Here is a 20,064-nt window from a genome sequence, read left to right as displayed (position 1 = left end):
GCCGTGCTTGGGTACAGCTGGAGCTGTCTGGGTGTTGGAGGGTGTGCGGGTCGGATGTTGCACCTGCCCTGTGCAGGGATATTGCCCCTGCCCTGTGCAGGGATATTGCACCTGCCCTGTGCAGGGATATTGCCCCTGCCCAGTGATTGAGACGAGGTGGTGAGGTCACATCCCCTCTGCAGTGACTGATCTGCTGTTCTGACCTGCATCTGCTGTGCTCTGTGAAGATAAAACTCACAGTACTTAAAGCTCATTGTTCTGCTTTGCATTATTTATGTGGAATTAGGAAGGATAAGTAGTTGGGAACAATTGCCATTTACAAGACAGAAGAAAAATAACTTGAGTCGTGGTGTCTGAAATGAGATAATTAAACAAAGCAATGAATCACAGTAAGAAATTTTTGTCAAGTCCCTTTGTCTGTTTCAGATGGGAATGCTTTCAGTGCTTTGTTTCTCAGGATAATCTGTCTATCTCTAAAAAATAAATTAAATCTAAAAAAAGCTTCCCATCCTTACAGAGCTGCCAGCATTGCCCTGCCAGTGGTGAGCTCAGAAATCAAAAGATGGTGTTCATCATCAGCTTTTTGCCTATTAAAAAAGCTTTTCCCTTTGGATGTGCTTGTAACACCAGGTACTGGCAGTGCTCTTTCCCCAGCAAATCCAAGCTGCTGGCAGTGTGATGATTGAAAACCTGATTGCAGTAGAGGTTACACAGTTGCCCAGTCTCCAGGGTGGTTTTCTCAGAAGCTCTTCCAGGTTTCAGCCTGGTCTGGAGCACTTCCAGGAATGGGGTATCCACAGCTTCTCTTTCTCATGAGGTTCTTGGGAGATGTTTCTTGAAGAGCCATGAACTCCAGAGCCTGGTGCTGAGTGTTTAAATGTTGTTCAGTTGTTCCTCTCCTCTTTTTCAGTGGGAGTATGGAGCCTGCTTTCCACAGAGGAGATCTCCTGTTCCTCACCAACCGAATTGAAGATCCAATCAGAGTGGGAGAAATAGTTGTCTTCAGGATAGAAGGAAGGGAAATTCCTATAGTCCATCGTGTTCTGAAAATCCATGAGAAGTATGTTAAGAGTCTGGGGGTTCTGCTGCTGATGTTTCCCTAACTGCTCTTCACCTGCTTGGGTAAACAAGGGGGGGGATGTCAGTCATGGAAATCCAGGTGCTGTAGGAAGTAACACAGGAGTTTCAGACAGAAAAAAAATCTGTCCTGCTTTGTTTACTTGTAAAGATCACCTAGCAGAAGGCACAAGCTGAGAGCCTGTGTCAGTGCCCTGGACACTCCAAACTGTAGAATCATGGAATTGTTAGGGTTGGAAGGGACCTTGAAGCCAGTCTCATTCCATCCTGTGCCATGGGCAGGGACACCTTCCACTGTCCCAGGGTGCCCCAAGCCCTGTCCAGCCTGGCCCTGGACACTTCCAGGGATCCAGGGCAGCCACAGCTGCTCTGGGCACCCTGTGCCAGGGCCTGCCCACCCTCACAGGGAGGAATTTAATCCTTACATCCCATCTAGCCCTGGCAGTGGGAAGCCATTGCCCCTGTTACTTTAGGGCTCTTGTTTGCAGTCCCTGTCCCTCTCTCTTGGAGCCCCTTTAGGCACTGGAAGTGACACCACTGCCTGTCTCCTGTGCCATCCTCTGTGTCCCGAGCTGCTGTGCTGTCTGCTGCAGCATGGCTGTGTTTGTGTGTGAAGTGAGTCTTGTTTGTGGGGCACAACTGTGGCAGAAGGTTTCGTGTGTTATTTTAGAGCTTGTCTCTGTGTCCTGGTCTTTGCTGTCCTGCACACTCAGGGCCTTTTGTCTCTAGAAGGTTGTGGTGCTGTCCTCAGAGTCTTTGTGTCCCAAAGCTGTTCACTCTCAGCTCTGGGGAGGTTGTGTGTCTGAAGGGATGGAACAGGCATTGCTTTCATGGCTGATCAAGGCTTAGTTTTCCAGCCAAGGCTTCCACTGCAGTCCTGAGCTTTCCTGTTTTGCTGGATGGAACTGTGGCCTCTCCAGGCCAGTCTGTGGGGACACAAGCCAGCTCTGTGAGTTGTTTGAGTGAAAACTGAATCTAGAACTGAATCCCTGATTCTTTATGACATCTCTGGGAGGCAGCAGCTGGTTGGGGTCCCAGCATCTGTTTCTGCTGAGTGAATGTTTTCTGAGTGGTGTGAGCTGGAGCTGAGCCAGGTGGCATCTGAGATTCCTCTGGCTGAGACATGGATGGGATGGAGAGGGTCCCTTTCCCAAAGCTGTTGGAATAGCCATACAATTTTCTGCTCCAACTGAAGGATGACAGCCTTGTGCATGTAAATACACAGGTGGAATCCTAGCTCTGAGGCAATGAAACAATGCCTCTTCCAGCAGGCAAAGCACCTTCTTTGCTGTTCAGATTTATTCTGTACCCAGAACTTTGAACAGTGTCAGTTTGCAAAGTGCTGGTCTTTGATACCACTGATTTAAAAATAACTTCAGTTTATGGGCTGAATTTGACATCTGATGTTGCACAAGCATTTTTTATGATGTTGTGGGAACTCTTTCAAGTGAAATGCAGTTTTCCTCCTCCCCTGTTCTGTGCAGCATTTTCTCTCCTGATGTTGCCCACCCTTCTTTTTTTGCCTGGCTCTACCTCTAGATATTAGGGTATCAAGCACTATTTTTTGTTTAAATGTTTTGGTTTTGTTAAATGTTTAAATGGGGCCATAGTGCCAATCCTGGGAGGGTGAAACCATTCTGCAGAATTTTAGGTTTCATTTAACTGAAACAACCAAACACAAACCTAATCTTTTATTAGGAGAGATAAACTGAAAAATCCATATTGCAACCTGAACCTGGGAGCTGAAGGCAGGATTTGGGTGTCAGTTGCTTCTTCCACTACTTAAAGAATAATTTTCTAGTGCCAGTTTGGAAGTGAAAAGTCTCTGCAGAAGCTGACAGGAGTGTCAAAATGCAGGAAGACAGAAACAGCATTCTCTGTGATTTTGGGGCAACTCGCCCCAGTTCACATCAATATTGTGTCAGTGAAAAAATGTCTGTTACTTGCTGGCCTTTTCTTCTTGTTTCAGCCCAAAATTGAATCCATTCTTTATTACTAACACAGAGTCTGCATTCCAAATTTACTTAGTGGTTTTGGAGCAGGGTCACTCACCTCAGACAGCAGAGAAGTGCACCAAGGGCTTCTCATGCTGCGTCGTGGCAGAGCCTTGACTCTGCTCAATAAGGTGCTGCACTCCTGCACCATCACTCTTCACAGCTAAACTACATTACCTGCACCTCTGGGGATCTTTATTTTTTCCCAGACAGTGTTTGTTGTTCCCACACAACAAGCCAGATGTGCTTTGGGGAAAGAGCTGTGGGTTTTTTCCCTTTTTTCTTTCCAAACTTCCCCTGTCAAGGAGCCTGTTGGTGTTCAGGCATGATGAAAACAGCCTGAGCTCCAAAGAACTGCCTGCTTTCCTGCCTGCTTTCCATCTGTCATTTCAGTGAGAGCTGAGATTCAAGCACTGAGGATGCTCCTGCTCAGCACCTGCCTGCAGGTGCCACAGGAAGGTGACAGTGGCAAATCCCTGAGTAGTGCCATGGGCTGCTCTCCAGCATCTGAGTGGGAGTGGCTGGGAAAGAATCTATACACCTTTTTCCTGGTCGAAGCAAAGATTCATCTGCTCCTCAATCCTGGTTCTGGCAAGCTAATTAATCTCAGGATTAATTAAAGACTAGAGAGAGCATGTAGTGATAATTTCCCTGCTTTACTGCAGGTTACAGTTTCAAGCACAAAGTCCTTGTTCTTTATGAACAGCCTAATTTCCTATTTTACGTGGAGTATCAGGTCAATTTTTCAGCCAATATAATTTTTTGCCAACCAAAATACCTCTGCAGAGAGACATGGTTTAGTTTGCACTGTGGCTATTTCTGCATAGCACCTTCTCTGCCTGGTTTTAACCCATTACTTCTGAGCTCCTTTTGGTACCTTATGGCTCTTGCATAGGAAGAAACAGTGAAAAGCTGTTGGATTTTTGCTGTCATTTGTGGTGGACTGTGTCAAATCTCCCATCAGTTCTGTCTTTTCCAGGCTGGAGAGTCCTGGTCTGTAGTTCTTGTATGGAAGTGGTTCCAGACCTTGTTAAGCATTTCTCAACCTTTGCCAGTTCTTCTCTCCATTGCAGAAAAGGATCAGGGGGCTCAGCACTGCCCAGAGCATTCCAGATGTAGGCACATTGTGAGTTCATGCAGCATCATTTTGGTATTATTTGGGTTTTTTCCTGTCCCCCTTTCCTAATCAGTTCTAATTTTCAGCTTGCTTTTGCCCAGTGCTGAGTAGAGCTCTGTGCTTCAATCCCAGCCTCTCCTTTTGTGTGGTAGTAGGGAGACCAGAATCCAACATTTGTGTGAAGCAAGAGAATCATCAACACAAGATGGGTCAAAAGCCAAGAGGCAATAGCTGCACCTGCTCTAGAAACTGTTCTGAAACTCTGCTGGAGATCTTTGCTGGGGCCAGAATTCATTCTTCCCATGGCAGTTTTTTCCCAAACCATCTGCTTTCTGCTGCATGTGACAGTTTCCTTCTTTTATCCTCCTTGAATTGTAGGACATGGGTGCTTCTAGTGCCCTTGTGTTGGTCTCTCCATGCTTATTGTAGAAGAACTTTTAACAACTTTCTGTCCTGCCTTACCTGGCTGTCTTGTCTTTACCAGGCAAAACGGAGACATCAAATTTCTGACCAAGGGAGACAACAATGCTGTGGATGACAGAGGGCTCTACAAGCAGGGGCAGCACTGGCTGGAGAAGAAGGATGTAGTAGGACGAGCAAGAGGGTGAGTGAGTTTAAAATGGTGGGGTTTTTCACACTGCTGTCCCCAAAAGCCATCTGGTAACTCCCCCCTTGGGCTGGCTGTCCCTGCTGGGTTTGTAACCTGCCTGAGAGTGTGGAGAGTTCAGTTCTTAGTTTGGCTTAAGCAGAGGCATCCAGCTGTGAGCTGTGTCCTGAGATGTTGGTGCTGGATGGACACAGAAGTAAGGGTAGCGTGGGCTCAGGCTTGATCAGAATTGTCATCAGGTTTGTCCTGGGAGGCTCAGTGTCTGCAGGCAAGTGACATCTGAACCAGGCATAGGCTGAAGCACCCTCTGGGCTGGTTGTCACTCAGGCCCACTGCCACAGGGAGGAAGAAGTCACCAGCCCATTGGCTGCAGCCCTTGGGATGCTTGAATGACTCTCTCTGCACCCTGGAATAGTGTTTCTTTTAACAAAACCTTTATTCTTATAGATTTGTGCCCTACATTGGAATAGTGACTATCTTAATGAACGATTATCCAAAATTTAAGGTAAGAGCTCTTCTGCTGCACCTTGGAATAGTGTTTCTTTTAACAAAACCTTTATTCTTATAGATTTGTGCCCTACATTGGAATAGTGACTATCTTAATGAACGATTATCCAAAATTTAAGGTAAGGTAAAATTTATTTCCTGCCTGCTTTTCCCACCCCAGTTATAATTCCTTCATGAGAACACAGGCAGAACCCTGTGCCCTGCATGTTTGCTGCTGTAGATGTCAGTGTGCACTCCTGTGTCTCCTCTGCTCTCTCTTCCAGTATGCAGTCCTCTTTTTACTGGGTTTATTTGTGCTGGTCCATCGAGAGTAGTCCCTTGCACTGAACTACGAGATGAAGGTGCCATGGAATTTTTTAGATGAACCTTTAAAGTAGCTGATGGTCCAGTGTACCAGGAGAAAGAAGAAAGCATGCATTTCAAAGCTTCGTGCCAGTTTGGGTTTGTTTTGGTTTTTACTGCGTAAGGGCGAATGTTTGTCACAGTATTTCCAATGGTTTGTCACATTTTAGCCTTTTTAGTGAATTTTTATATTAAAAATTTGAGCCAAAGTGTTTAGTGCTTGTACTTTGAAGCTGAGCTTCCTCTCCAAGTGCCTCTGGGACCGTGTCCTCAGTCTGTGCCTGGCCGGGCCAGGTGCCCCCTGCCTTGTGCTCACTGAACTGTCCACTGGTGAGTTGTGGCCGTGACAGTTCTTTTCCACTTCAGAACTGGAATAAAGATTTTGCCTCTTGCCACGTTTTTTTGTTATTGCCCTGATGAGAGCAGCCTCCTTGCCCAGGTTCTGGGGGATACCTGGGCTTTGCTGTTACACACTCCCAGAGCCACCATCTAACTTGTTCTCTCTCCAGAGAGCAGTAGCAGCTGCTCCTCTCACCTGTTTTGGGGGAATTATCTCTCCTGAGCTGTAGATCATTCAATATTTCTGTGTTTCTTTAAATCACACTGGAATAATCTGCCAAAACACTGCAAAGTGGGGAAGAAGATGGCAAAGGATTACTTTGTGCATTGTGGCACTAGGTAACAGAAGGATTGAGATGGGAAATACCCACAGCTCTTAATGATTTAGCAGGATGCAATAATAAAAATTTCTTGGTTTTGCAAAAGGCTTTCAAGTGTCCTGTGAGCTGGCCAAATCTCACAGCTCACCTGAAAGCTACAGACTGCCCTGGGGTCTGAAATAAAAAACCCACTTGTCACCACTGTTTTTTTCTGAGCTTCTCATTCAGGCTTGTGATCCTGCTGGTGGAGGTGTTGTCAGAAAGAGCCCAGGGAGGAGGTGCAGGGCAGTGATGCTGCAGTTTATCAGCTCTTCTCCGTGACTGCTCCAAGATTCCAGAGCAACAGGAGTCATTGCAGGTGGTCACTGCAGCCACACACACAGCTTGTATAAAGCAAAAGCAGTCAGGAAAACAAGGACAAAACCCAACAGGGTGTTTATGGCTGTTTGCAGTTTGTTGCAGTCTCTCATTGGGTTTGTCAGGCCTCTCCCATCTCTGGAGGTGAATTGTACCATTTTGCTGGTTTTGATGTTACCAGGTGCTTTGTTCCCTATGTAGGATAAAGCAAACATCACCTGTAGGGCACTGCAAAGAGTCTACAAACAGGTCCAACCCCCAGCACTGAGCCTTCAGCCTGCAGCTCTGAGTAATCAAAACTTCATAATAAAAATGGCAATAAAATCTGTATCTCTTGCCCCCAGTGTTAGAGCCCTTGGGAGGAAAATGTGGATAAAGCTTCTCTTTAATTCTTGAGTTAAGGATGGGATGTTCTGTCAAAAGGCAAACCCAGGCAGCAGTGAGAGAGCAGAGAATCTCTGAGAGCTGCTCTCACTATAGAGCACCTTCCTGAGGCATTTCTGCCTTTGCAGCTCACATGGAGCCTGAGTCTGTCCCTGCTTTGCCTTGAGCCTCAACAGCTTTTGTGCATAAATGAGTTTTACACACAAAGGGCTGAGTTGAGCTTGTCTGGAAGCTGCTAACCAACACCTCCCCAAAAACACTTGCTGGGGGTGCTGCTGCTGCTGCTCTCCACGTCCTCTCCCTTTCAGACCTCCAAAATTCTGAGCGTGTGAAAGCAGTTGTGTTCCTGTCACTGAGTTAATTTAACCCAAAAAAAGAGGCTGAAACACAAAGGATTATGGAGAGAGGTTTAGCTCTCAAAGTGCTAAGCCTGCAGTTCTTCAGGAGGCTGATGTGGCCTGAGGGTGGCAGCTGCTGTCAGGAGTCCCTGGGCAGGGGGACACAGGGCACAGGGAGCTCTTGCAGGAGGGTGTGCTCTGCTCTCACCTGGTGCTGTCTGAAGGAATTGCATAAGAAGGGCTTTAAAAATGCAGGGTGGGTGGGGTGAGGGGTGACAGGAGCCCCTGCTGCAGCCCAGCTTCAGGGGCTTCTCTCCAGGGTCTGCAGGCACTTGAAGAACAGGAACAATTGCCCTAAACCAGGGGCTGCCATGTGGCACTTGGGAATTCATCTCTGCAGGCCCTGTTCTGCCTGTTTTCAGCTCTGTGCAGCTGGGAATGTGGTTCTGTTTCCTGCAGTTGTGAAATGGGGACTTGACTCCAATTAGGCAAAGAATAATTTGGCAGTCAACCCCATCACAGCTCTGGCACCCACCACCTCCTGTGCCACCTCCCATGCCAGCTCCCACATCGCCTCCTGCCTTCCAGCAGCACCTTTCCTGCCACAGTGGGATGAGGGAGTGCTGGGGATGAGCCTGCACAGGCTGGAAACTGGGGATATGGGGGCAGGGTGACACAGAGCTGTTGCTGGCTCCATCCCCACCAGATTTATTCTGCTTTGCTGAGCAGAAAAGCCACGGAGTGAGCAGGATGGCTGGCTGGCTGGGTGCTGATGCTGAGGTGTTTGGGAGCACTGCTGAGCTCCCACAGAGCCAGAGTGGTTGGTGATAGAACTTGATGTGTATATGTTTTATGTCAGTTTTATGGTACTTTTTTTTTGAAGGTGAAACTGTCTGGGCAGCTCCAGCAAAGCCAGTGACACTGGAGGCTCTGGAAATGGATGGAGAGCTTCATGTCACCACAGGAATGGGATTTGCTTGTAAAGTACGTGGGTGTTGAAAGGTCTGGTTTATAAAAGAGAAAAAAATGAAGGAAAAAGTCTGCCAGGGCTCATTGCTCCTGTGTCTGTTGTGGTTGGTTACAGCCAAACAGGGCAGGTTTTCTGTGAGCAATTCCAGTGCTTAATTACAGTTCAGTCACATCCGCAGTTCAGGCACAGATTCCTTCACGGGCAGGAGCTGTTCCATGGAGCAAAGCCATGCTGGGCTGTGTCTGAGGGCTGCTGGAATTCTAGTGGGTGACATTTTTTTTTTGTATCAAAGCTAAATGCATAAGCAAGAGCGTGATGGTTGGGAAGTGAGCTGTGAGGGGTGATGTGCTGCAAGCTGGAGCTCTGTGAGACAGAGGCTGTTCTGTGTTTTTATGATCCTTTAGTGCACGGTTGTTGGTTGAACAGCAGTGAGCATCACGGTGCTTCATCCAGATCTGCTGCTGCTTATTGCTTTGCAGGGGTTCACAGGGCTCAGGTTTTGTCAGATGGTCAGTTCCCCACTGTCTTTAATGAGAATGGGTAATTTCATGGTGATTTTCCTGCCCTTAAAATCAGAACAGATCAACTGTGGTTTTTTCCAAGGAGCATTTTCATGATGAAACCTGGTCCATGCTTGAGGACCACTCTTTGCTGGAGAAATGCACAAAACAAGGTGTGCATCTCCCAAGACAGCCCAAAAGCTGGCTAGGAGAAGAAGAGACAACTGAGAAGGAAGAGAAGGGTGCTTAGAGCACATGCCTTGGGGATGGCTCCTGTGCCAGAGCAAGGGCAGTGCGAAGCAGCTGCTTGTGTGACCCCACAGTGCCAGTGACTCAGTGGCTGAATCAGATGAGGAATGTCCTGGTTCCATCCCCCAGGAAGGTGCACTGGGGTGATGCCAGAAGGGCCCAGCCTGTGCCATTCCCACAGTGTCAGCAGCTCAGGGTGGGAGTTGATGTGTGGTGGGTGACTGACCTGACTCTCTCATCTCTGGGAGAAGAGAAACAGCACCCACACCGTGCTTTCAGCCAGCTGAACAGCCTCCTGCCCCTTTTAGCTCTCCCCAGCCTTGTAACACTTTGTTCTCTTTGTCATCTGCACCCAGATTCTCACCTGTCAGGAACCACAGGTCTCTGCCAGAGTAGATCCACCAGCCCAAGAATGTTGGATTCATATGGGACACAGGGGCTTTCCTGAGAAATCTGCCTTGGTGGCTCTATTTTGCCCTAATTGGGTGGCTTTGCTGTGGGTTCCTAGTCTGCCCAGCTCTGAGAGTCCTTCTTCACATTTGTTTATCCCTCAGTTTCTGTGAAAACCCACCAGCTCCATCACACACAGTCCTGCTTCCCCTTGGGGCAGGACCTGCCTCTGTGTGCTGGCCTGCTGCTTGAGCACATTGTGTGTCAAACCTACTCCAGCTCATGGGGAAATCCATACACTTGTTCAGTTCCAGCAGTCCTGTGAATGCCTGATCCAGCAGGGTTCCCTAAACCTCAGGGGAAATGAACATCTTCACAGAGAGCAGTCTAAATAGGGATGGACTAGAAATTCAACCTTTGTGATCCAGGATGGAGCAGATGCTCTCAGTTCTTGCTCCTTCTGTCCAGCTCCTCACCTTTTGACTATTTGTGCTCCTTCTGTTTAACAATTGAAAAACCCTTCCCAAATCTCTCTCTGCTCAATATCTTGGTGTCACCTTTGTTTTCCAACCTCCCCTTTCCCCATAGAAACAGTCCTGAAGGAAAAATGATGTGGAGGAAATGAACTTCTCTGAGCCTTGATTCACTCAAACTGGCATGTCAGATTTCTGCTGTATAATTCTGGCTGGGACACTTCTGAGCTGGGCCTGGGTTTGCCTGGAAGAAAACACTATTTTCTTCTCTAAGTCTTCTTGCAGAGCAGTTATTTGTATTTGTCCAGCAGTGTGGAGTGAAAGGGAGACCTCGGGGAAAACCACAGCTCATTTACAGCTTAAATGAAAATTGAAAATGAGTTGAAAACAAGATGCGCAAGATTTCAAATTTTATCTTTTATAAACAACAGCTATTGCCTGTGGACGAATGGATGTAACAGAGGGATTTAATCTTTGTAAACAAGAGAAAAATGCATCAAAATAGACCCTCAGGCACGAGGCAGGACCTGGCTTTGGAAAATGGTGAAGAAAAGGTTGAAGCAACCTAACTGCTACTAAGAGTTTTATTGGCACAGGAGCTCTGTGAAGGAGACAAATAGGGACGTTCGAGGCCTTTGCTCTTTGTATTTGTTTTTTATTAGAGCCATCAGTTTGAGCACATTATTTGCCTGCCCAGGTGGATATTTGCAGGGCCTGGGAAGCCTCAATTCCACAGTATGGAGTGTCTCCCTTGCCAGCCTGGCCACCTCTCTCAGGGTAGAGTCAGTGCCAAAGGAACTAAAACATGGACTCTCAAAATTATTTGGGCTGGAAGGGACCCTAAAGCCCAGGCAGTCCCACCTCCTGCTGTGGGCAGGGACACCTTCCACTATCCCAGGTTGGTCCAAGCCATGTCCAACCTGGTTTTGGACGTTTCCTGGGATGGGGCAGCTGCAGCTGCTCTGGGCAACCTGTGCCAAGGCCTCACTACCCTCACAGGGAAGAGTATCTTCCCAATATCCTGTCTAACCCTGCCCTCGGGCTGTGGGAAGCCATTTCCCCTTGTCTTGTCACTCCAGGCCCTTGTCCCAGTCCCTCTCCAGCTCTCCTGGAGCCCCTTCAGGCCCTGGCAGGGCTCTGAGCTCTCCTTGGACCCTTCTCTTCTCCAGGTGAGCACCCCCAGCTCTCCCAGCCTGGCTCCAGAGCAGAGGGGCTCCAGCCCTCAGAGCATCTCCATGGTCTCCTCTGGACTTGCTCCAACTGGTCCATGTCTTTCTTGTGCTGAGGACTCCAGACCTGGATGCAAAACAGAGAAAAAACAAAATGGCCCTTGCTTTAAAGCCCTTGAACCAGGGTATTTTCAGGTTGGTCTGTTACATTTGTTAGTGAGGCCCTTTTGGCTGTGCAGTTTTTACAGCCATTTATTTTGCCTAGTTATGGTTTCCTTTCTTTTCCTGGTGAAATCCTGCTTTAGCTTTAGGTGCATTTAGAGGATTTGCTCCCAGTGCCTGTTTCACAGGTCTGTTATTGCTCATCTTATCCCTACTTGGACAGGAGTTTGCTAAGGAACAGAACACCCTAAGAGAGTAGACTTGGAACTTGTGGAAGGAATTTGGAGGCTTATGGGCAAGAGGAACCCACAGGGATCATCCACCTGTATTTCCCAAATGTATTTGGCAAGGTCCCTCAGCAAAGGCTCCTGAAGGAAGGAAGCAGCCCTGGAACAGGTGGTGAGATCCTTACAGGGGATATTGTTTGCCAAAAGGTAAAGAACAAAAGGGAGAAGGGAAGAGGGAAGAGACTGGGTAATAAAGGAGATGAAGTTTAAATGTACATAAATATAAAATGGTGCACAGGGAGAAAAACCAATTTTAACTCTATTTATGAAACAACGGGTTCCAAGTTAAATGTTGCTATCTGAAACATCGGGGTTGTTACAGATTGTGCTGTGAAAATGTCAATTCTGTGGTCAGCGGCCATCCAGAGCAAACTGTGTGTGTCAATTGCTGGGGAAAACAGAACAAAACAACCCCTGCTCCCTCTGGCTGCAGGCATCTGGGGATGCTGAGGATTCCTGGAGCTTTGAGGTGGTTTGGGTGGAAATGGACATTCCTGGAGGGTGTGGGGCTGTGCAGGGCTGCTCTCACCCAGCCCCGGAGGGTAAATCCTCCAGAGAGGGGAGGGGAGCTCTGTGCAGACCCTCCTCTGCCTCGAGGATATAACCATTGGCAGCTGCCATTTTCCAGAGTCACCTCTGGGGCTGCCAACAGCCCCATCTCCTGCATCACCTGGGAAAGTCGGTGTGCTGACCTCTGCCAGCAAAACTGATCTGTAAAGTAGAATTTCTACAGCTTTTTAAATAGATAAGGTGGGAAGATTCCCTTGGAGGATGGTAGCTAGGACATGAATCTCTGCTGAGCTGGAGAGAGCAAGTGGCAGAGAAGCACTGCAGTGTCAGTTCCTGCCTGGAATGCTGGAAGTCCCAGCAGGCTCCAGACTGGGTGTATTGCTCTGACCCACCAAAGTGGGACAAAGAGAGACAGAAGTGCTGAACCCTTTTACCACCTGTTTTCCAGTAAAGCCCCACTGGCTGCCCTGAACTGTGCTCCCACTTGCAGCCTCCAACACGTCTCTGAGGAGCTGTTCTGGTGCTCTTTCCAGACTTGAAATCAGGTTATGAGCTCATATCTCCCACACACACATCATGAGGTCAAGCCTTGGTACTCAGGAATTAATCTGACATCCCCTCAGGTTTTGAGGGTTTACAGTGGCACTGCAAAAGGGCACGAGCTCCCTGATTTCCTTTTCCCAGCCTTTCCCAAGCTTCCTTAGCAGTGCCACTGGGATGGAAAATACCTGTTCCTCTGCTCCCACCCTGGCTGAGACAACACCAGCTGAAAAAGAAGGAACATCTGGGTACCTTTCATTGTGCATCTAATTAGAGCAGTGCACAAGCCTTCATCCTGTTTGAAACCCTGCAGCTTCCCACTGCTCATCCCTTGTCCCTGGGGCTGCCTGTAGGAGCACTGAAGGAGTGGGACTTAACCCTGCCACGCTTCAGTTGGTGCCATAATTGCCCAGGGCTCTTTCATCTGCCCTCTGTAATTGGGATCACTTTATCCCTGCCTTCATCCTCCCTAATCCTACAGGTAACCCTTCAGCTTGCTGTTCTCCACAGTGGAGGATTGCTGCTCAGCTTTCCCAAAAACACCCCTTCCCCAGGGTAAGGAGGAGCCAGACTCAGCTGTGCCAGTGCTGGGCAGCACCAGGATCTTCCTTCACATTCAGCTCCTTCTCTGGACCTCCCATCCTCCTCCTCCTCCTGCCCTTCCTACAGCCCCCACCTTCTCCATGAGTGAACGTAAAACTTTGGAAGAAAAGGCTCGGGATAACATCCATCCATTTCAAGCTGTGTTTTGTCAGTGCAATGGCAGGGCAGGACACTGGGGGAGGGACACAGGCTGAGAGAGGAAATGGAGGAGGGACAGGGGTGTTTCTGTCTGTCCAGGTGCAGCACTGGGAGGGGACAGCAGAGCCCAAGCAGTTGTCCCAGCCACCAGCACCACTGGGACCAGGGACCTCAGGTCTCCTGTCTCTGCTGCCTCAGCGGGGACACGAGGCTGCTGTGATGTGGATGTGAGAGCTGGGTGCTGCGAGTGCCACATCTGGGGGGAGCACTGCACTCATGGCCCCCTGGGGTCACCTCCTCGAGTGGGCTGAGCTCTGCCTGCTCAGCCCTTCTGCTGAACACAGGGAAGGAGCACGGTGAGAGAGCGGAGTGAAATCCCCCTCTGGAGTCCAGGAGCTCCAGCACACCTGGGCAAGGCTGGCAGAGGTGTCACACCTGAGAGGGCCATGTCCATCGCTGTGGCACATCTCTGAAACAGTGAGGGAGCCCATGCTGATCTGACCACCCAAGGGGACACTCACACACCTTGGGAGGATGTCTGGTAACACAGGAGCACTTTGGGTTTTTTCTTTCTTCCTTTCCTGTAAGCCTAGAGCTGAGTTTGCAGTTGGAACTCTGATCCCCTGCTGCTGAAGGGGAATGTGTCACCTCCAGCCCTGCTCTCCTGAACAGCAGCACGTGCTGGAATGGCACTGTGAATGAATTCCCTCTGCCATTTCCCAGGAGAACTGGGTCATCTCATCCCCACCCACCAGCACCTCCTTGCAAAGTTACGGAACTGTAAATCCACAGAAGCTGTCAGGGCCTTTAGAACACTGATGGGCCGCACCTGGTATGGACTTCTCTCTATCCACACGGACCCAGGAACCACCTGAACCCTGCAGTCTGTCATTGATCCGTGCTGTGGGAGCTCAGCAGTGCCTGACTGACTGGCTTAACCTGGCCCCAGGCCCTCCTCCTCACCATGGACCTGCCAGGATTGTCTGACCCTGGGTACCCCCACCAGACTCACCCCAGCCTACAGTGGCCCAGACCCTGAGAGTATCCCTGTGTAGATATGGAACCTGGAGGAATCCCTGTTGGCTGCAGGCAAGGACAAGAAGAAACAGAGCACAACCTGTGCCTTGGAGCCCTCTGATCAAATGCTTCCAGTTTCACCTGGAATTCACTTCATTTGAGCCCTGGGCACACAGTCCATGCCCCAGGTCCCACTGTCTGTGTCCCTGGCATGGCTGGGCACAGCTCCATCCCTTTAATGGAAAAGAGGGAGCTCATGGGGAACATGATTGTCCATGGAAGGTTTGGGTGCAGTAATCAGGAAATAGCGGTCTGCGAAATCTCAGAGGGAGTGGGAAAGGTGAGAAGTGGTACACAGGCTCTGGCTCATGCCCTGCAGTGTGTGGGATCCTCTGGGAGGCTGCTCTGGGAAGTGAAGGAGCTGGGCAGAGCTGGCAGTTCCGGGAGGACAGGATTCCCATTACCCATCCCGATAATCAGGTTTGCAGGCATATGAACTGGGAGATGGCTTTGAGCTAAACTGGGAACGAACTCCTGGCTGAGCTCCAGTGCAAAAAGTGAGCGTGGAGAAGGTGGAAGCACGGACATGGAGAGATCTGGGCACGGGGATCGGACTCAGCGGTGAGTCCGTCACTGGCCACCTCAGCGCTGCCTCTGCCACGTCTCCCGCTCCGCCGGGGCGCTGGGACGGCACAGGACGGGCACGGGCAGGCTCGGAGCGTGTCGGCCGGGCCGGGGCCGGGCCGTGTGGAGGGGCCGGGGCGTGTAGCGGGCCGGGCTCTGTGGCGGGGCTGTGTGACGGGGCCGGGCCGTGTGGCGGGGCCGGGCCGTGTGGCCGGGCGGGGTTGTGTGGCGGGGCCGGGCTCTGTGGCGGTCCCGCCCCGCAGCTTTAAGCGGACGGCGGCGGGCGCGGGCCCCGCGGCGGCGATGGCGCTGCGCTGCGTGCTGCTGCTGCTCTGCGGAGCCGCGCTGGGACCCGCCGTGCACCTGGACTTCGCCGAGCACCGCAGCCAGGCCGCCAAGATCAAGGTCAACCCCCGCGGCAACCTCTGGGCCACAGGTACCGGGCGGGGGCACAGGGACCCCGGTGCGGGCGCGGTGACATCCCGCGCTGTCCTGCGGCTGCCTGTGCCAGCCCAGCGGGGACGGGCATGCTGGCACTGCCGCGATGTCACCTCCACCTGCATCCCTGGGCAGCCCGTCCGACATCCCCGACAGGCTGAGCAGTCTGGCATCCCTGGGTGCGAGGTTCACATCCCCGGGTGGCATCTCTGTAACCGCGGAGATCTCGTCAGCGGGAACAGAGAGGGAAGTTTCCCAAAAATCCCACGTGGAGCGAGGAGCTGGCGTTTCTGGGTTTCTCTTGACTCGGCTGGTTTGGGCGTTAGGTGCAGGGTGGCCGGTGCAGCTCAGCTGGAGCCCTGTGTCCCCCAGACACCCCGCGTGTGCTGTTGCAGGTCACTTCATGGGGAAGAAGAGCGTCACAGGCTCCCAACACCTGGAGGCTGCCGAGGAGCCTGCAGTGCCAGTGGTCTTCGGTCCCTCTCTCCGAGCCCTGCTGGAGGACATGATGGAACTGCTGACCCGGGAGCTCCTGAAAATCCTCTTGCAAGAAAGGCTACTGGATGAGAACCAAGGGAAATACGACCTCACTGGCCAGGTGAACATTTACTTAGCTAGAGGGAGATGCTCAGAGCAGAAAAGTGGAGGAGCTCTGCTGGAGAGGGGAGCACCTGCACAGCTGCTGGAGGTGCACTCCCCTCTTTACCCTCCTTTTAGCCCTCCTTAAGCCACTTCCTAAGACCACACATAAAGGGAGAGAGGAGAAGTGTCCTGAGGCTTGTGTCTAGCTGGGCAGTGACAAGTAGTCCCAGGTGCTTGGGAAGGGTGTGAGGATGAGCAAGTAACTCTGCAATAGAGCTGTGACAGCAGTGGTGTCCAGGGGGTGTTAATAAGCTTCCTCAGCCAGATGCAGAAGAGGATGGTGTCCCCCATTCCAAGGACAGGGAAATCCCTTCTCTGTCTTATCTCCACAGCAGGAGACCAAGAGGGGACACGGTATGTGAAGGGAAAGGCATCTGTCAAGCAAAGAGCTTTGGTTCTGTGTCACTGTAGCTGGGATCCCTCGATGCTGAGGGCACAGAGCCTTGCAGGGAGTACGTGTGCATTGGTCATGCTGCTGCAGAACAGGTTTTGGGGAGCAGGGAGAGGGCAGGAGCTCCGCTGCTGCCACTGTGTATCAGCAGACCCTCACTGTGGCTTTTACCTTGGAGCTCGCTCAGCTTCTGGTGTAAAACCTGCCCCTGGGAGCAATGCACGGGCACAGATCCTCAGGCAGGATGCACAGATCGAATTGCTCAGTCCAGAGATGGAATTTCTGCATCCATAAATGGAATTAGTCTGTGTGGTCTGCTTGTCTGTTGCCTCCTGCACACCTCCCTGGTGTCTCACCCTTTCCAGTCACTGCAGGAAGTAACTGGGAGTCTAAAAAGGATGAAATCCTCTTAGGTCAGTCCCACCTGTGCTGTCCCCCTGAGGCAGATGCCTGAGGAGCTCTCCAGCAGCACTGCATGCAGGTGAGGCTGTTTCTGCTGTGCAGGGTTAGGCAGGGCTTGCTCCTCTCTGGCACAGGTGGAGCAGAGTGGCAGGACTGGGAGCCACTGGTTGCTCAAGCCCCTTTTGGACTCACTGCCAGCAGATTGAGGTAAACTGGTGCATCCCAGAGAGCTGTTCCCAGAGGGCTTCCCACAGTGAAGATACAGCTGGGCATGGTGAAGGCACCAGCCCATCCACTCCCTGTGCAGTGTGCTGTGCTGGGCTGCTGCAGTGTTGGCACTTCAGATGCAGCTGGAGGGGAGATGAGGGCTGTGGAGGTTCTGGACCCTTCCTCATCCCCCACAAGGAACCTTTGAGCAGGAGGGCACTTGTTGGGAAGATGGGAGAGCTGGCAGATGTGCTGCCCTGCCTTGTTTCTGAGCGTGGTGTGGATTTGGTAGAGCTGCTCCCTGGGGCTCCCCCCTGCATGGGAGGGCTGCTCCTCTCTGCTCACGTTGCAGATGTGCCTGTGCAAAGTGCACAGGTGCTGTGCTGTGCCCCAGGCTCCAGCTGGGTGCCAGAGCCCTGCCAGTGCTCATTCCCAGAGCTCAGGGTGGGTACAGGGTGGCACTGGTGCCAAAGCACTGCTGCTGGAGGTGATTTGTCTGTGGCCATGCAGGTCCTGGCTAGTGCCCACCTTGGTGCCTCTCTAGGGCAAGCTGGGCTGGTGTGCCCACACATGGCATCACAGCTGAGCTGCTTGATGTGCAGCTGGCTCCTGCCCCTCACTTTCTCTTCCCAAAGCCTGAAGGCTCTCCCTGTCAGTGTTCTGCTCCCCTTGGTCACCTTGCTGGGTGTTGTTTCTGGTTTTGCTCCTTGGGCACCTCTGAGCACTTCACTTCCCCAACTCCTGCCCCTCCTGCTCCCTTCTCCCACCCATCCCCAGGGCATCCTCACATCTGTGCTGTTGTGAGTATTACAGAACTGCTTCTCCCCATTGCCTCTGAGTGCTGTCCACATTATGCTGTTCTGTGTGACCTTATTGTTTCTTGCTCTTGTGGTTGTCACAGTGCCAGTCCAAATTCCTGCCACCCTGACATCTTTCCCCCCCTCAGCATGACTGTTGTTGGACCCCAGGTGTCAGCACCCAGCCTGAACTTATCTGTGTGCTGTGTTCCCACCTTCCTCACAGCCTTTTTCACTGCTCTGCCCTGTGAAGCTCCTGTTCCATGCCCTGCTCAGGATCTGTTGCTTCCTTCTCAAGCCATGTGTGGCAGACAGGGTTTGGCTCTCAGCGTGCTGGGGCTTCACAGCGCTGCCACGTTGCTGTGTGTGACAAAGACTGGGCTGGCAGAGGAGGATCCTTCCCATCCTTTGGCATCTCCTTGGGTGTGTGGCATTGACTCCCCAGGATGCAGAGACCACGAGTGTGGAAGGGAACAGCTCCAGGGTTTGGGGAGAGCCCTTCTGCTGAGGGCAGCTGCTGCCCTGTGTAGCTCTGGGACCTGTGGTCAGTGCCAATCCTACAAACCCTCTGTGACTCTTCCCTGCTGTGTTTTCTGTCTCTTTTTGCCTTCTGCTGAATGAGGCTCTCCCCTGAAGCTCAACCCAGTGGCTGCTGCCTCACTGGGATGAAGCTCCCCTCAGACATCTGATTGTGGTTCAGCTGTTGGAGCACAGATGGAAGCTTCTGGCTCTGTCCTTCTCTTGTGCCATGCCAAGCCACCCCTGCAGTGCCATGGTGCTCCAGCATGGGATGTTTGTCTGCTCTGCCCCACGGTACCAGCATGGGTGGTGATGGTGGTGGTTGTGTGCATGGCCCCATGTCTCACTGTTGTGTCTTGTTTTGTAGGAGACAGGGCTTTTAACAAAGGTGCTGGAGAAGTACTTCTCAAACTGAAGAGATGGGGAGGATGAGGTCTGCAAGGTCAGCTGTGCCTGGTGAACAGAGGAGAGCATCGTCCTTGTGGGTTTCTACAGCAACATCACTTTTATTTATTTCTGAAATATTGTTAATAGTGATGGTGTGTGTGAAGGTGGAGCCTCCCTGTATAGTTCCTGTATGTTTTGTGTTTCCTTGACATCTGATGTGCCTGTGTGAATAAAACTGGTTCTTTGCACAGACTCTTCTGTGGGGGGTAGGGAGGCAGAGCCCCAGGGCTTGTGAAGGGGAGTGGGAGCACCTTGAGGCAGGCTGAAGGGAAGCTCTCAACAGCTCAGAGGGGTTGGGTTCAGCCCCTGCAGCCTCTGCTCACTGAAGGAGACCCTGACATGATAAATCAGCACACCTGGGTGAGCTGATCACACCACTCATACTGGAGCATTTGTGACCCTCTTTGCTGGGAGTGTTCCCAGCAAAATCTTGTCCTGGCAGTGGTGGGATTCTGGCTCAGAGTCCTGGCCTTGTGGCAGCTCAAGGTTAGCTACAGGCTCCCTGGCCACCAAGCACTCAGTCTGGTTATGAGGCTGCTTTGTGACGATGGCTCAGTGCTCCCTCAGTCACTCACAGGGATGACACTCACAGGGGCAGAGGTGCAGCCCTGGGCCCTTGGCTGTGCAGGATGGCAGGAGAAGGGAGCTGGGGCCTGGCTGAAGTGGCTGATGGAACAGTCCCATGAGCAGACTCTGGGTTTATACCTTCTCAAAGTGCAGCTCACAGAGGCATCCTATGGCTGCCAGCCACTTGTGGGGTCATAGAATGGGCTGGGTTACAAGGCATACCTTGTGGCCACATTCCAGGGGCAGGGACACCTTCTGCTATCCCAGGTTGCTCTAAGCCCTGTCCAGCCTGGCCTTGGGCATTTCCAGGGATGGGCCAGCCACAGCTTCTCTGGGCACCCTGTGCCACATCCTCACCGCCCTCTCAGGGAGGAATTCCTTCCCAATATCCCATCTAACCCTGCCCTCTGGCTGTGGGAAGCCATTTCCCCTTGTCTTGTCACTCCAGGCCCTTGTCCCCAGTCCCTCTCCAGCTCTCCTGGAGTCCCTTTAGGCACTGGCAGGGGCTCTGAGGTCTCTCCTGATCCTTCTCTTCTCCAGGTGAGTAGTTGCTACCATGTCAGCCTTTCCTCAGAGCATCTCCATGGCCCTGGAGATGTCCCAGGAAGAGCAAAGCCTGGCAGCAGAGCTCAGAGTGATG

General features: G+C 51.5%; 2 protein-coding genes across 2 annotated transcripts; both read left to right on the top strand.

The window, feature by feature from the left end:
- Positions 1–550: 550 nt before the first annotated feature.
- Positions 551–5,856, top strand: SEC11A (SEC11 homolog A, signal peptidase complex subunit). Its single transcript, XM_039722723.1, has 4 exons — positions 551–1,060; positions 4,673–4,792; positions 5,364–5,421; positions 5,566–5,856. The coding sequence occupies exons 1-4, from the start codon at positions 918–920 to the stop codon at positions 5,614–5,616; spliced, it is 372 nt and encodes a 123-aa protein (XP_039578657.1). The 5' UTR covers positions 551–917; the 3' UTR covers positions 5,617–5,856.
- A 9,339-nt stretch (positions 5,857–15,195) lies between these two features.
- On the top strand, positions 15,196–19,049 carry NMB (neuromedin B). The gene is made up of 3 exons (XM_039723250.1): positions 15,196–15,450; positions 15,848–16,050; positions 18,778–19,049. The coding sequence occupies exons 1-3, from the start codon at positions 15,318–15,320 to the stop codon at positions 18,823–18,825; spliced, it is 384 nt and encodes a 127-aa protein (XP_039579184.1). The 5' UTR covers positions 15,196–15,317; the 3' UTR covers positions 18,826–19,049.
- Positions 19,050–20,064: the final 1,015 nt, after the last annotated feature.

Source organism: Passer montanus, unplaced genomic scaffold, assembly GCF_014805655.1.
Source record: "Passer montanus isolate IOZ18808 unplaced genomic scaffold, ASM1480565v1 scaffold5, whole genome shotgun sequence".
Classification (NCBI taxonomy): domain Eukaryota; kingdom Metazoa; phylum Chordata; class Aves; order Passeriformes; family Passeridae; genus Passer; species Passer montanus.
Note: the sequence above shows the minus strand (reverse complement) of the source record. Positions and strands in the feature narration are given on the sequence as shown.